Source organism: Pleurodeles waltl, chromosome 12 (assembly GCF_031143425.1).
Source record: "Pleurodeles waltl isolate 20211129_DDA chromosome 12, aPleWal1.hap1.20221129, whole genome shotgun sequence".
In the NCBI taxonomy this organism is placed as follows: Eukaryota; Metazoa; Chordata; class Amphibia; order Caudata; family Salamandridae; genus Pleurodeles; species Pleurodeles waltl.
Window position 1 is genome coordinate 69662085 of NC_090451.1, and position 14583 is coordinate 69676667.

Consider the following 14583-nt stretch of genomic DNA (forward strand, 5'->3'; position numbering starts at 1 on the left):
ACATTATTCCTGGTGCAGGCATAATGTGGCGCACGGGGTTACAAAGTGGCAGAATGCTTAAATATGGCGTGGCGTTTTTGCCCTTCCAACACCACTTTAGCGTAAAAAAATGACGCTAATGTGGTGTTGGAATGGCGCTAGGCCCTCATAAATCTGGGCCAATGTGTTTTCCCTCACTTAGTACCCCGCCAATCCCTTTTCGTCTCCCTTTCCGCTGCCTCTCTAGCCCAGAGTTCTTCAAACTAGGGGGCGGGCCCACCTGGAGGGGCCCCAAGTGATACTAGGGGGGGCGTCAGACTCTGGCCAAAAGAAGCATTATACAGATAAAAGGCCTTTGTTTTAAGCAGAAGCATGTTTTTGTATTTAAACAAAGGTAACTACTTAACTGCAATGTTTAAATAGACCTAAACATATTTAAACATTGCCATCCTTATAAAATAATTGTGAAAAATTCTGAGGTGGGGCCTAAGGATTTGTATTTTCCAAATGGGGGGTGCGGCATTAAAAAGTTTGGAGACCACTGCTCTAGCCCCTCTCATGTGCCCTGCCTGTCATATTCTGCATTTTGACATTATAGGTGAGCGTGATTGTTGGAAAATCCGAGCGCCCCGCCCCCCCCCCCCCCCCCCCAAAAAAAAAACACCCTCCAATGTTACTGGCCAAGCTAGGCCCCTGGAGATCGACCTGCGGACGGACGGATCGCCGGCAGGAGACATGTCAGGGAGGAGAGAGAGGAGAGGGGGGAGACAAGAGAAAAGAATAAATCCCAGGAAGGTGAGAGGTGGCGGGGAGAGCAGGCTTTGGGGGGGTTGGATAAGGTGAAGGTGAGATGCTGAGCTCGATGCGTTAGACGAGGAAGGGTGAGAGCGGATTGCGCTATGTATAGACCCGTGAAGAGGCAGGAGGGGGGGAGACGGCTTAACGTACCTCAACCCCCCAACTTCTCCAGATCCCCGCCAACTCCCGTCAGCATCTGCGTCAGTATTTCAGTGTTTGACTTTGAAAACGCTGGTTTGACCCCGCGTGACAAACCTACACACGCAGGCTGTGTGTGTGTGGTGGGGGGCAGAGGAAAGATATGTGGGGGGCAGATAGGAGAGGCGCGATGGGACGAGAAGGCACGAGAGGAAACAGAAACGTAGAGGTAGCAGGAGAGGGGGAGGTGGACGGGGGTGCGGGGGGGGGGGTTCAGCTAAGGGTGCGGCAGCGTGTGAAGAAACGGTTTAATGAGGAAGACATTCCTGGATTTTCCTGAGTTGGGCCACGGGGTCCGTTTTAAGCGCGTCGCTGCGCAGAGGTAGCTCAGAGGGTTGAGGTTCGTGGAGATGGAAACTATCCCTGAGCGGGGTACAGTGTCGTGGTTGGCACGAGCCAAGTATCGGAAAGATGAGAAACGGGAGGCGCTAACGGGAGACAGGTGGGGGTAAGAGTACACGGTGGGGGAAGCACGGGGAGAGAGATGTGAGAAAGAGAAGGGGTGAGAGAGAAAAAATGAGAGAAAGAGGGGTGCGCGCCAGAGAAAGCGGGGGGATTGGGAGAGGGAGTGAAAAAGGGTCGGAGGGTGAGAATCAGACGGGGGAGAAAAGTGGAGTGAAAGGTGAGAGCGACGGAGACATTGAGGGGAAGGGGGGAGTGGGGTCACTGAGGGGATGAGACAATGAGAGCGAGAAAAATAAAAGTAACATAACCTTAAAGCTTGAAGATGGTTTTGGGGGGAAGGGGACGGTGTGAGTGGGATAAAAAGAAAGACTGAGAGAAGACAAAGAAACGATGGACAGGAAAGTCCTGAACCCGTGGGGGGTGGAGGGGGGGAGGGCGGATGGGCGGCGGAGGAAGCCCGGGTAAGTGACCAGGGAAAGACGGGTAAAGAGGCCGCATCTGCTTGAACCCTCAACCACGACATCATTGTGTATTTCAGTGCATGCATCGTGCATTCAAGCAACTGCAACGCTTCTAGGCGCCTGCATTTACCGACGCTTGCTGCCTCTGTAAATTATGGCGAGAGCCTGTCAAAAGCTGGGCAGGCTTTATAGGGCCACGAAGCCGAGCTATTGCCGCAGCAAGTGCCTCTAAGGGGCGAGAAAGGCTGGCGAAGAGTCAGTCTGCGTTTTTTTGCAATTTCTATATAGCGTGAACTTGGACCAAGGGACTGAGAGTGCCTTTCACGAGACGCCTTAAGGGAGGCCCTCGCGTTTCATCTTTAGGCATGGGGAGCTTACGTGGTTTGCACAGAATCACAGGATGTTGCGGTGAGGCTGGGATTCAGACCTGGTTTGCCCAGGGTTCTCACCTCCGGCTGACATCCCACATCTCTTCAGTCAGTCGGACAGACGACTGGAGCACGGGAGTCTGTCGTCTCTCTTCGAGCCCACCACCCATCCCGAGGCACTAGCAATCCCACAGATGGCACCCAGGCTTGACATCCACCTGACCCACTCTGTCCCAGCCCTGCCAGCCTACGGTCCATGATATGCCCCGGCCTAGGTCGTGAGTGAGACCCCCCTCGCCTTCAGAGACCCCGGCCTGTCAGACACCTCTCAGTGTCCCCCTGTGGCCCCTCCCTGGCCCCTGGCAGGTACCCGTCCCTGGCATGTCCCTCTGACTGGCCATTGGCTGCATGCTAAGTCAGTCACTCTCAGGGGCTGGCCCGGCCCGGCCTCCTGGGCAGTCCCTGGCAGGGAGAGGTGAGCTGGCACCAGGGGTGGGGAGGGACCAGAAGATATCAGCTGAGAGGGAGGGCCCCGGCCCAGAGAGAGACCGACTCCCTCCGGTGTGTGCGACGGAGCAGCATGAGTGCCAGCGGGAGCGGGCCAGCGAGAGTGGGCGAGGGGGGCACCGCCTGGATGAGCTAGCCGAGGACAGAGGGTGGAGAGGGCCGGAGGAAAAGAGGGAGTGACGGAGGAAGGGAGAGAAAGAGACTGAGAGCCGGAGGAGGAGAACGCAGCGACGAACGAGGAAGACCGAGAGGCAAGCTGGAGACCATGAGGACGGAGAGAAACACCTGAAACAGGGAGAGAGACTTCGGGAGGAGTGACTGGTGCTGGTGAGAGAGAGAGGACAGGGGAACGAAAGGGAGAAACAAAAGAGAAGCTACAAAGGGAGCGGAGGAAGAGCGGGTGAGACCCCCAAAAGAAGAGGAGAGAGACTCTGAAAAGGCTGAGACACACAGGGAGAGAAGTGGAAGAGACGACCCAGGCGGGAGAGAGGGAAAAAGGAGAAGAGGAGGGACCAGCACCGTACACCGGGGCCTCGAGGCGCCGCCACCATGAAGCTCGTCGGAAGGAGCTCGCGGGAGACCCTCACTCTACCTCTAAGGTATGTCACCCCTCAAACCCTTTCTCACTCTCGGCCCTGAGCCTACTAGAGCTCTGCCTGTGTGTTGTGCGCATTCATCATCATGTTCTCTGTAGCTCCTTCCTTTGAGTGGTGGTAACTTCAGTGCGCTTTCTGCACAAGCTCTGTATACACTCGTAAATGACCCGTATTTCACTTATTTCGTATTGCACCCACTTCTGACAAGTGACTCTAAACTCCAGGTGATTTCACGATTTTCGCACGATCAAACTGGTGTCGAGTGGAAGAGCCGGGATTACAAATCTGATCTCCTGGTCCTACCTCTGATGCAGTTGCCAATAGACATCTCATTGGTTCTGTCCAATTCAGAAGAAGACCTCCTGTCACTTCTGAGTTATTTAAAACAGGAGTAACGATCTCTCAGAGTCTAACTTTATGTGTTTGGGGCTGATGTCAACAACTGTGGGACGGTGTCTGTGTATGCCAGGTGTTTGTGTGGGGCGTTGTAAGCAGATCTTTGCGTATTATGGATGAGTGCGGAGCAGACTCTGGAGTGATGTGCGTGTTAGATGTAGGTGTGTATACGTTTAGAAGTGTATATGTGTAGGGTGGGATTGTGTGTGTGGGAGCACGCCTCTGCTGTCTAAGTCTGCATGCATATGGTGTGTGGTCTACAGAAGGGTATTTTATGTCTGGGGAGCTGTGAGTAGCGCCTAGAGACCTGTGTGCTGTGGAGCAGGCCGGCGTATACACAATACGTGTGAGCCTTGGGTCTGATCCAAGGGGCTGGAGACAGTCTACTCCCACCCCGTCTGACTCTAAAGTGGAATTGTGATTGAACGGAGCCTCGAACGCAGGGGAGTTGCCAGTGAACATAGCCTCGAACAGAGAGACCTGTAATTACAGAGTTCCTGTAATAGAGCAGTGTCTGCAGCCGAACGGACCTGTAACTGAGCACATGCGGGTAACTTCACAAACGCATTTATAAGTACAGTTAGTGGTTCTCCAGGGTGGCGTTCTACATATCATCACACTGTAAAATATCCATCAAAAGTGCAGAGCGCACAGTCTTTTCTGTTTGTACTGGATATTTCCATTGTTGAAGTTTTGGGGCCAATTGACAAAGGGTGTAAGAGAAAATAAAATGACTCCAGAGTCTTTGCGAATAGGCCTCGAAGTATTTCTCCGTCTAGTTAAGTTGTGCCGCCTGGCCCTGAGGGGTTTTGCGGTTGTCCATGTTCGTGTGTTTGCTCCAGTCCAGTGCACATGCTTTCCACCCTCTTGCACCATGTGTGGGGTGAGATTGTGTTCACCTGGGTTCGAGCACTGCTGCGCGTGGCCGCTTAAAGTCCTGAATGTGTTTTTGTGGGGCTGTGAGGCCTGCCTTGCATGGATTGGTGGTGCTCTCATGGACGAGTGAAGATGTATATTTGTGGAGTAGTATGGACAGTGTTGTTAGCTGGGTCTATGCCATCAAGATGTTATATTGCCTGCCGAGCTAGTGATCTATTGCATTCTGGGAGCTGTAGTCCTGGTTTCCATCATCCATCACCCGTACTTGATAACCGTGTTTTGTAACATGAAGGTCTTTGACTGGAAGCCTGGACTCTGGATGTCATGGGGCGAGGTGTGATCCTAGGTTCTGTAGGGATGGCATAGGTCGGTGTTGAACAGTGTAGGCGGTATGCATCTTGTGGTAGTGTGATGTGCCTCGAAGCCTGGACTCTGGATGTCATGGGGCGAGGTGTGAGCCCAGGTTCTTAGGTTCTGATGGCATAGGTCGGTATTGAACAGTGTAGGCGGTATGCATCTTGTGGTAGTGTGATGTGCCTCGAACCTGGACTCTGGATGTCATGGGGCGAGGTGTGAGCCCAGGTTCTTAGGTTCTGTAGCGATGGCATAGGTCGGTATTGAACAGTGTAGGCGGTATGCATCTTGTGGTAGTGTGATGTGCCTCGAAGCCTGGACTCTGGATGTCATGGGGCGAGGTGTGATCTCAGGTTCTTAGGTTCTGTAGGGATGGCATAGGTCTGTATTGAACAGTGTAGGCGGTATGCATCTTGTGGTAGTGTGATGTGCCTCGAAGCCTGGACTCTGGATGTCATGGGGCGAGGTGTGATCCTAGGTTCTTAGGTTCTGTAGGGATGGCATAGGTCGGTGTTGAACAGTGTAGGCGGTATGCATCTTGTGGTAGTGTGATGTGCCTCGAAGCCTGGACTCTGGATGTCATGGGGCGAGGTGTGAGCCCAGGTTCTTAGGTTCTGATGGCATAGGTCGGTATTGAACAGTGTAGGCGGTATGCATCTTGTGGTAGTGTGATGTGTCTCGAAGCCTGGACTCTGGATGTCATGGGGCGAGGTGTGAGCCCAGGTTCTTAGGTTCTGTAGGGATGGTATAGGTCGGTATTGAACAGTGTAGGCGGTATGCATCTTCTGGTAGTGTGATGTGCCTCGAAGCCTGGACTCTGGATGTCATGGGGCGAGATGGGATCCCAGGTTCTTAGGTTCTGTAGGGATGGCATAGGTCGGTATTGAACAGTGTAGGCGGTATGCATCTTGTGGTAGTGTGATGTGCCTCGAAGCCTGGACTCTGGATGTCATGGGGCGAGGTGTGATCCCAGGTTCTTAGGTTCTGATGGCATAGGTCGGTATTGAACAGTGTAGGCGGTATGCATCTTGTGGTAGTGTGATGTGCCTCGAAGCCTGGACTCTGGATGTCCCAGGTTCTTAGGTTCTGTAGGGATGGCATGGGTCTGTATTGAACAGTGTAGGCGGTATGCATCTTATGGTAGTGTGATGTGCCTCGAAGCTTGGACTCTGGATGTCATGGGGCGAGGTGTGAGCCCAGGTTCTTAGGTTCTATAGGGATGGCATAGGTCGGTATTGAACAGTGTAGGCGGTATGCATCTTGTGGTAGTGTGATGTGCCTCGAAGCCTGGACTCTGGATGTCATGGGGCGAGGTGTGAGCCCAGGTTCTTAGGTTCTGTAGGGATGGCATAGGTAGGTATTGAACAGTGTAGGCGGTATGCATCTTGTGGTAGTGTGATGTGCCTCGAAGCCTGGACTCTGGATGTCATGGGGCGAGGTGTGAGCCCAGGTTCTGTAGGGATGGCATAGGTAGGTATTGAACAGTGTAGGCGGTATGCATCTTGTGGTAGTGTGATGTGCCTCGAAGCCTGGTTTGTCTTTGATGTTCTAGTGTTTGCAGAGTAACACAAGTACTGCTTGTAGAAAGGTGACAAACCAGTTGTGTACGGTTGCTTGTATTTGCACAAAGCAATGTTTGCGCGCACAGATCCGTGCAAGCCTCCACGTGACTTTAGGACTGAGTGATTGTGTAACTTTGTGCATGGGTTACATACATGCTTTTCGGGTTGTCTGCAGGTTGTGTTGGCCGGTTTGAGTTTTTGTTCAGAAGCATCTGGCGGTTTCCACGTGAATTTAATTCTGTGGTGAGTCTTTGTGGGGGTTACACAAGGCACTAGGGCGTTGAGTAGAGGTTGTGTTGGTCGGTGTGTTTAGCATAAGGATATGGACTGTCCATGTGGCTGTAAGTCCCCGGGAGGTCTGTTTGTGAGTTACACAAGGCACTGTAGTGCAGTGCCAATGGTTGTTTGTTTGTTCTTCCATATGCAAATGGCCTCCAGGTGGCTGATATGCTGGAGCAGGCCTGTGTGTGTATTACACAAGGCTTTATGGGAATGTGTTGAGGTTGTGTGGGGTGGTTTTGTGTTCTATAAATTATAAATGTTGACAGGTTGTGTGTCAGATATGAGGCATCATTGGGTTATTCGGAGCTTGTGTTTGGCACTCTGTGGCGGTCTGTGTGTGACCGTATGTGGCTATGCTGGTGTGTAGCTGTTCTTTCTAACACAATGAGGGGTTTTAGATGCTCGTTATGCTTTGTGTTTGTGTGTGTGCTGGACTGTATGGTGTGTATCTGAGACCCTGAGCTTCTATGTGTAGGGGCCGGGGTCTGTGTGTGGCTTCATCGGTGTGTGATTCAGTGTACCTCTGTAGAACTTGTGTGTAAGCAGGGTTGTGTTTGTTTGCGTCCATGTGTATACTTGATGGTTTTATATAGCGCTGCATGCCATCTGTTGGCAGCTTCTTGGCTCCCTGGCGCTGAGATCAGACGCTGCTACTGTAACAGTTTAGTGTGTGGGGAAACCAGGGACAAAATGCAGCAGGGAGAGCCAGGGCCGAGGCCCCCGAAATATCTGTAAAAATATTCGAAGTGTGAACTGAATGTTCTGCCGGCAGAGTTGCAAAGTATGTCACTTTCACCAAGTGTGAAGCTTCCTGCAAAACAAAGTTTACACAGACTATTTTGTTCTGTGTTGTATTTTTTTTTTCTCCTCTCGGAGAAGTAGATTTTGTTGAGTTTTTTTTTTCCTCCTTCTAAACTTAGCCTTTGCTGGATTTAGCAACCACGTTTTAAATTTGCCAACGTACAAAGTTGACAATGGATTTATTAGAAATGAAGTTGGAGACGCACACATAAGCGCTGCATGTAGGGGCGCAGGAAGGTGCTACAACACCCCCAAAATAACTATGCCCGAGTTCAGAAATTGAATGAGCAATAAAGATGGCTTTACATTTTATTTTTGTCTTCTCGCATTTGCTGTGCGTTCAAAGACGGAGGTTAAATGTCATTCCACGTCTTCTGACACATAGCTCCTTATTCTTTTAAAAGGAGATTGCTGTTTACTTTTCTTGCTCTGACTGCTAGGTGAGAGGACTTCGTAGAGTGAGATATGATGATCTCACTGGGTAGAGGGAGTCTGAAAGGAAAGGCTGTGGGATGTCGCTGTTTTTAGATTCACAACAAAATCTGAATACCTGTAAATGAACTGTACAAATATTTCACACTATATTATTATTTAAGGAAGCAATTTTTTTGTAATTCTGAAGTGTGATGAAAACAACGTGTTTAATAGGTTCAAATCAATACCCAGGTAATGCGCAAGTTAAATATTTGCAGAAACACAATTTTCACCTGTAATCATTTGAGCGCCGTCTAGTTTATTAGTAAAGATGCCTGTCTATTCCAATCTAGGGGCCATTTCAGTGAAAGTGTCCTGTCTGTAAACAGTGCCTCACCAACCATGTTGTCTGTAGTAATTCATGTGCTCCAAAATGCACTACCACTACCCCTTACCACTCCCTAGCTGAATATGTTACATCCGTTCAAACAACCTCACCTCTGATCAAACAAGATTCCCCTTTTTAAGATTGATCGAACAAGTCTGCTCTGACCAAGAAGCGGCCACTAAGTTTAGGCTGAAAACATACCTTTTAACTGAAAAAGTCACCCTATTGAACTAACAAGATACTTTTTGTTTTGACTGTTCAAGATCAGCTCTGATCGAAGCAGATCCCCCCTTTATTTTGATGGAAGAAGTGCACCTCTAGTTTTACTGCACAAGAATTCTGTCTTAATATTAACCACAATCTTCAGTCTCCTGCACCATGTGATGGTCTGAGTATCAGATTCTGGAAATCTAATGCCTATGTCAGAAAGTCAAAGGTAATCGTGTATGTGATGTCACCGTTGATGTCACCCATAATTTTACCTGTGATATAATCTGTGCCTTTGTTTGAAGGTCCGTGGCAGTGCTTTTGAGGAGATATGATTGGATCCACATAGTTAATTAAGAGTGCTTTAGATTATGACCACATAGTCCTACCAACAAATATTTTAGCTGAATTTCTATGTGTTTTTATACTGAGTGTTACTTTCTCATATGAGTAAAAGTTGCATATACTCCCTTTTTTGGGCCACTTTTGTTACGTTCTGCCTAGGTCTAGTTCCCAAGGCCACGTATAGTCTCTGGATGAACGCACAGCCTTCTCCAAGCCTTGCATCCAGTATTTCACCCACAGAAGTACACTGTGCCCAGGCCCAAGTAACAATCCTGCTGCTCCTAGCTTTCCGCAGTGGGCCCTGGGTACAGGGCGCGTGCAGTGCCCATGCCAGCTGATGTATCTCAAGGACATACCCTCGTCTTCAGTGGTTGATCTGAAAATGAGGATATTCTTGCCGGCTTTGGTGTAATTCCATTCAGCTTTATTGGTTCCATCAGAGAACAGAAGTTAGAAACGATCTAAATGGGAAACGATATTTTTGTGTCAACCTAATAACTTTGCGCCCTCCTCTTGTCCGGCCTCCTCACAATTTGAAACAACGAGTCTTAGTTGAGGGAGCCAGGACTCTGTCGGATTACACTGAGCTTCAGAAAGTTGTAGCAAAGTTGTCAATAATACAACATTCCCATCCCTATGGACCACTTTCACCAAATCTCCAGAGTAATGACTCCGGCCCTTTCGAGGCACGCGCCCAAGTTCACATCAGCTATCTAGGGGCGTGATATTCAGCTTTCAGGGGACAGTTCATCTACTTAATATCGAAATCTACAGTCTAGTGCCTCTGCAAACCGGTTAAAGTTTATTTGACTGACTGACTACAGTCTAGTGCATCATGCATTTCTTGTTAATTGACTCAATTACCTTTGAGTAAGGCCTGCATTTGGAATGTAAACTCCCTCTGAAGACTGTCACAACGTTTAGTTACAATATAATAACTTGTATATAATGCTGCTCTTTGCCAGCAGGTGGCGCTGTCAGGCATCATGAGGACTGTGACATGTAGGATGCTCTAATGCTGAAGTGCACGTTTGGAGCTCACATCAGCATTCAGCCTCCGAAAAGGCCTTTAAATGTGCACGTCAAATAAAACCCTACACTTCCAAAGACAGTAATGGGGTTCCACACGAAACCATAGATAGCAAGAACAGACTCAAAAACACTTAAACCACCAAAATGTCTGCCATATTCGAGTATCTCCCTACAAAACATGTACCACTTTTTAAATAACTAAACTGAGCCGAGCTATCGCAAGACTGCATGGGCGTACTATTCTTGCTCCAGTCCTGGCGCATACAGGGACAGTTGGTGTGATCTGGTGCAAGTCAGAATTTATGTGGGAAGATATTCGTGTGTGGTAGATATGTTGGTGGTCTGTACTTTTGCAGTCTGTGGGCCTGATGTATTAAGGGGTTTTATCCAGTCTGTATATATATATATATATGGATGTGCGTCTTCTACCGGTCACCAAAGGCAGATGGGCTGGGGTAGGCACAGTTGGTTGAACGAGCGCCTGCTGTTGTCTGATCACACTGTAGGGTGGTGTCGACCCACTATAAGCAAATATGGCCTGAGTTCAACAATTTGTTTTTCTGAGTAATTGGGTTTCAAAAAGCTATCACACTTCTTGAAACTGGTAAGGCTAGGCAAATTTAAATTACGCTTGCTTAATTCACTTAATTTTGGGAATATTACATTATTATGCCTTTTACACGAAATTCCCAAACCCTGTCACTTCGCGTAAATATGTGCCATTCACAGTAAAAATATACCGCAAATGCGCCATTCGTGGTAAGTTTACAGTTAACACACAGGAACAAAAAAAACAAAAACTGCTTTTGTTTGCTATGCTTTTATTTAAATGAATTCTAGCACCAACAGTTGACATAAGGACACACCCAGTCCTAAACTGTAGGGTGAATTGACAGATTTGAATTTTGCATAATTACATGTCATTTTGCGTAACTACGTGAAAGCAAATCACAGGCATTTCACACACCCCTAGAAATGGGTGTCAGTTAAACCTCGCCTCTGTTAAGTGTTTTATCTCTGTGTTAATTGCTTCTTTCTTCCTTCTCCTCTCTTAAGGGGGGCTGTCTGCCCCCATCTCTGCGCCAATTTTGATTGTTGAAGCTAACTTTGAGGTGTGGTCACTTAAAGTCCATGCCTGCAAAGCCTTCAAGTTTCCCAGTTCCATATGTGAATAGTTCATCCAGTCCAGGTTTTTTCCTTTGCATTCTGGGATTTACAGTCCTGTTAACTGGGATTTAAAAAATCAGGACTACAAGTCCCAGAATGCAAACAAAAAATGTGCGTTCCATGATCTTCTCACTCATGGACCAGGAGGACTTGAGAGCTCTGTTTGTCAGTGTTGTTGAGTGTTGTTTTGTGTCTGTCCCACTGTTTGTGCCAGCCACAGATCTGATCTTTGCAAACCCTAACCCGTGGGTTTGACTGGAGACCAGGACCTGTTAGAGTAAAGCAGTCCGTACCTGCCACCTTGTACCTTTCTCGCAAGGGAGAGGGCCGGGGCTGTTCAGACCCTGTACAACCCCTGTCTTGTCACATATATGTGTTGTTTATGAATCCTCTTTGTTGCAGAGATTGGCGTTGTGTCCACCGCTTCCTTGCTGTCCTGCCCACGCCCTGTTGGGGGCGCTCCTGGTATGTACTTTACCTCTTCTTCTGTTACTATTAAAAATGGAGGACATGTTGATCCCCACAAAAGGGATTCTGGGACTGTCTCGCCTCCACCTTTGTCACAGCGTGTGCTCTTGGATAGATCTGAAAGTAGGAAGGAAGGTTTGTTGTAAGTATACATGGCGAAGGTTTTCCATCTTTATACTGGAGTGGGTTTCTGGTAACCTGAAGTGGCATTATGTGAATTTATGTATGTATATGGTATTTCTATAGCGCAAACCTAGCCAAAGAGCAGCCAAGCCTTTACCTATTGTTATGCTTCGTAGTTTCCTTCTGTGAAATCATAACAAGTGGCTACAAAGCCTCCAAGGGTGTGTTCACAGGATGATCAATCAATGCGGGGGATGAACGGCCGTGATGACTCGCGAAATGGTTTAGGGTGGGGAGTCCATTGTGGGCCTAGGCCAGAATTTCAAGATGGCCACATCAGACAAATATGCATGCCATGCATCTAAATCGGACCCTTTGCCTACTCCTGGTTACCCGGAAAATCAGACACAAACCTGTCTTTCTAGACTGGCATTATCTACCGCTACAGAGCACCAAGTGGTTTTTAAGTCCACCTTTCCCGCACCCCCTTAACTGAGCACCCTCCCCCCCCAGCTTATTCCTGAAGCGACTGTTCTACTTTAGCATTAAGTCAAAGTTTCTTAGGGTCATTGGCTTGCTGGGTCTGTCCTCAATACTTCAGACTCAACTGAGCTTCGGAGAGAGCACCAGACAAGCTTCTGTCAACCCCACCGCGGTCCCAACCCGCAGGTGGGAGAATTTCCTTTATTTCATGGTCCGCTTTCTCAGATCCCCCTGCATTACACAATTATTGAGCCCTGGAGGGTAAATAAAGTTTATTTCCACAATATTATCTTATAGAAATGAAAAAAACTTTAAAGCATGATGCAATTTATAAAACAATAATATCCAAGTACATTTCTGATGAGTTAAAATCAGCCAGCAAACACATTATTAAAAACGAATATGCAATAATCAGCAGAAATAGGAATCTGATACATTAATTATACAAAACTCTTTTTAAGACATATTCTTATGCAAGAAACTTCTTTTTCGTAATTAGCTTGACGTATCTTACAATGGCTGCTCCTACATTGAAGTGTGCCATTGAAGATAAAGCGACAAGTGCTTCACTCCCAGCAGTAACTTTAGATTTCCTAAAAAGAGGAAGAAGGGTTTTTCCTATTAAGGTTTGGACACACAGTTTATTATACACAGGGTCACTGGAATTATGCGGCAGAGGGAGGACCAAATTATGCAGCTGTGTTGTACAAATTACGTGGGAAGAAATGCCATATTATGCAGCATAAGTGGCATATTTTTGTGATAGTATTACTTCATTATTTTACACCTGGTAATAGTGTCTGGGAATAGAATTCATTCATGTATTATTAACAATATAATCCCCAGATACATTAATAAGCAACTTAAAGATGACCACCCAAACTTTCTGCAAAGCGTTCCAGTGCGCACAAACCTGAATCACCATATTTTTTGTAACTTTTGATCTGTTTGAGCTAGAAACAACATATTTTTTAAATCTGCATATTATGCAGAAGATGATGGAGGATTATGTGCCAAATACATAATTATGCGAAAATGGCTGCGGCATCACATAATTGCAGTGGCCCTGCTTGTACAGTGTTCATGTATGTACATGTGTACTCTAGAGGTGTGTAAAGTTTAAACTTTACCCACAAAGTCTGCAAATGTCACCCTTCATGATAGCAGGCTTTGTAACCTGCAAACTTAGACAGTTTGAAGTTCAACAAGTCCCTGCAGAGCCCTGGTGCCAAGTGTCCTGCTTCCACCTACAGATTTACCTGCTCAGTAGGTGATGATTTCCCGCCATTCTGGGGAGAACCCCTTCTCCCGAGCCTCTCACCTTCAAAGGAGAACCAATAACTCTGGAAAGCTCTACAAGAACCTGCAGATCCCTTCGCCTGCCCCTCCCTGTGCAGCCCTTCCAGACCAGACTAGGGACCCACAACATATCTTCTCAAAAGACATGTGGGTTGTCTGTGATCTCCCACACACTCTTGGACTCTTCCAGATTATCCTGTTTTTCTCTTTTCCTTTGTTTTACTAAAAAAGTATAACCTCCATGAGAGTTGGAATTTAAACTCTTGCAAAGCTCTCTGATGCCCTTTGGCCATGTTGGCACTATAGAACATCACAGTATAAATCTAAATAAATACGTTTTGAGTAGCAAGAGGTAACCATTGTATTAGCCTGGGCAGTGTAGGGGCACATCGACCACCCCATTTAAGTGGTAGCAGCCTGATTTACCTCATTACAGGAAGCGGGGATGTTTTCCCACTGTCGCACAAGAACTGCTTAATTTGAGCCAGTGGTTGCAAGCAGGGCCCATCAGCACTATGGAATCAAAATTAGACAGTCCTGGTGTTTGGCAACCCCAGCATCCTGCTGTGCTGGTGCAGGCTTTTGAGAAAACCTTTGGGCACCGGCACTTATTATTTCACAAATTAAGCATTGCACAGAGGTCCAGATTTTACTTCTCTTTGTTACAACTTCCAACCACTTTGCATAGCAGGTGAAGTTTGTACAAATAATGTGAAGTTGCAAATCATTTCCCTTCGTTCCCCCTGTAGTCTACCCATACCGTAATCATGGGACTGCATGTCTGTGGCTGGTGGTACAGTCATTTGCCAGCCTGTGGCCTCCTTCTTATTCTCAAATTCTACCCCCATAGCACATGTATAGACTAGAACCACTTTTTGCCTGTGCATACAACCTACTAGACACTTAGTCGTCAACAGGCCACAAAGCATGGACATGACTTCCAATCATTTCTGTTGTTTCAGATGCCATATTATAATGGGAAATTAAACTACAAGTCCCAGCATGCCTAGTGCTGTTGGCTGATGAAAAGCAATACAGCCCGAAAGCCACTGGCATCACACGGGCCACTTT

The 14583-nt window shown here is 47.5% G+C and overlaps 1 protein-coding gene across 3 annotated transcripts in view; it reads left to right on the plus strand.

Annotated features, from left to right (window-relative positions):
• Positions 1-14583, plus strand: part of LOC138267709 (GRAM domain-containing protein 2B-like) — a 130835-nt gene that overhangs the window by 65980 nt on the left and 50272 nt on the right. The window contains exons 1-2 of one of the 3 annotated variants that reach the window (XM_069216863.1): positions 3119-3315; positions 11542-11604. The exons of 1 other annotated variant lie outside the window; for it this stretch is intronic. In XM_069216863.1, the coding sequence (XP_069072964.1) occupies positions 3266-3315; positions 11542-11604 (113 nt within the window). In that variant the 5' untranslated portion in view covers positions 3119-3265. Of the gene's footprint in view, positions 1-2728; positions 3316-11541; positions 11605-14583 lie in introns of those variants that run through there. One more of the 3 variants, XM_069216864.1, reaches the window with a different exon arrangement.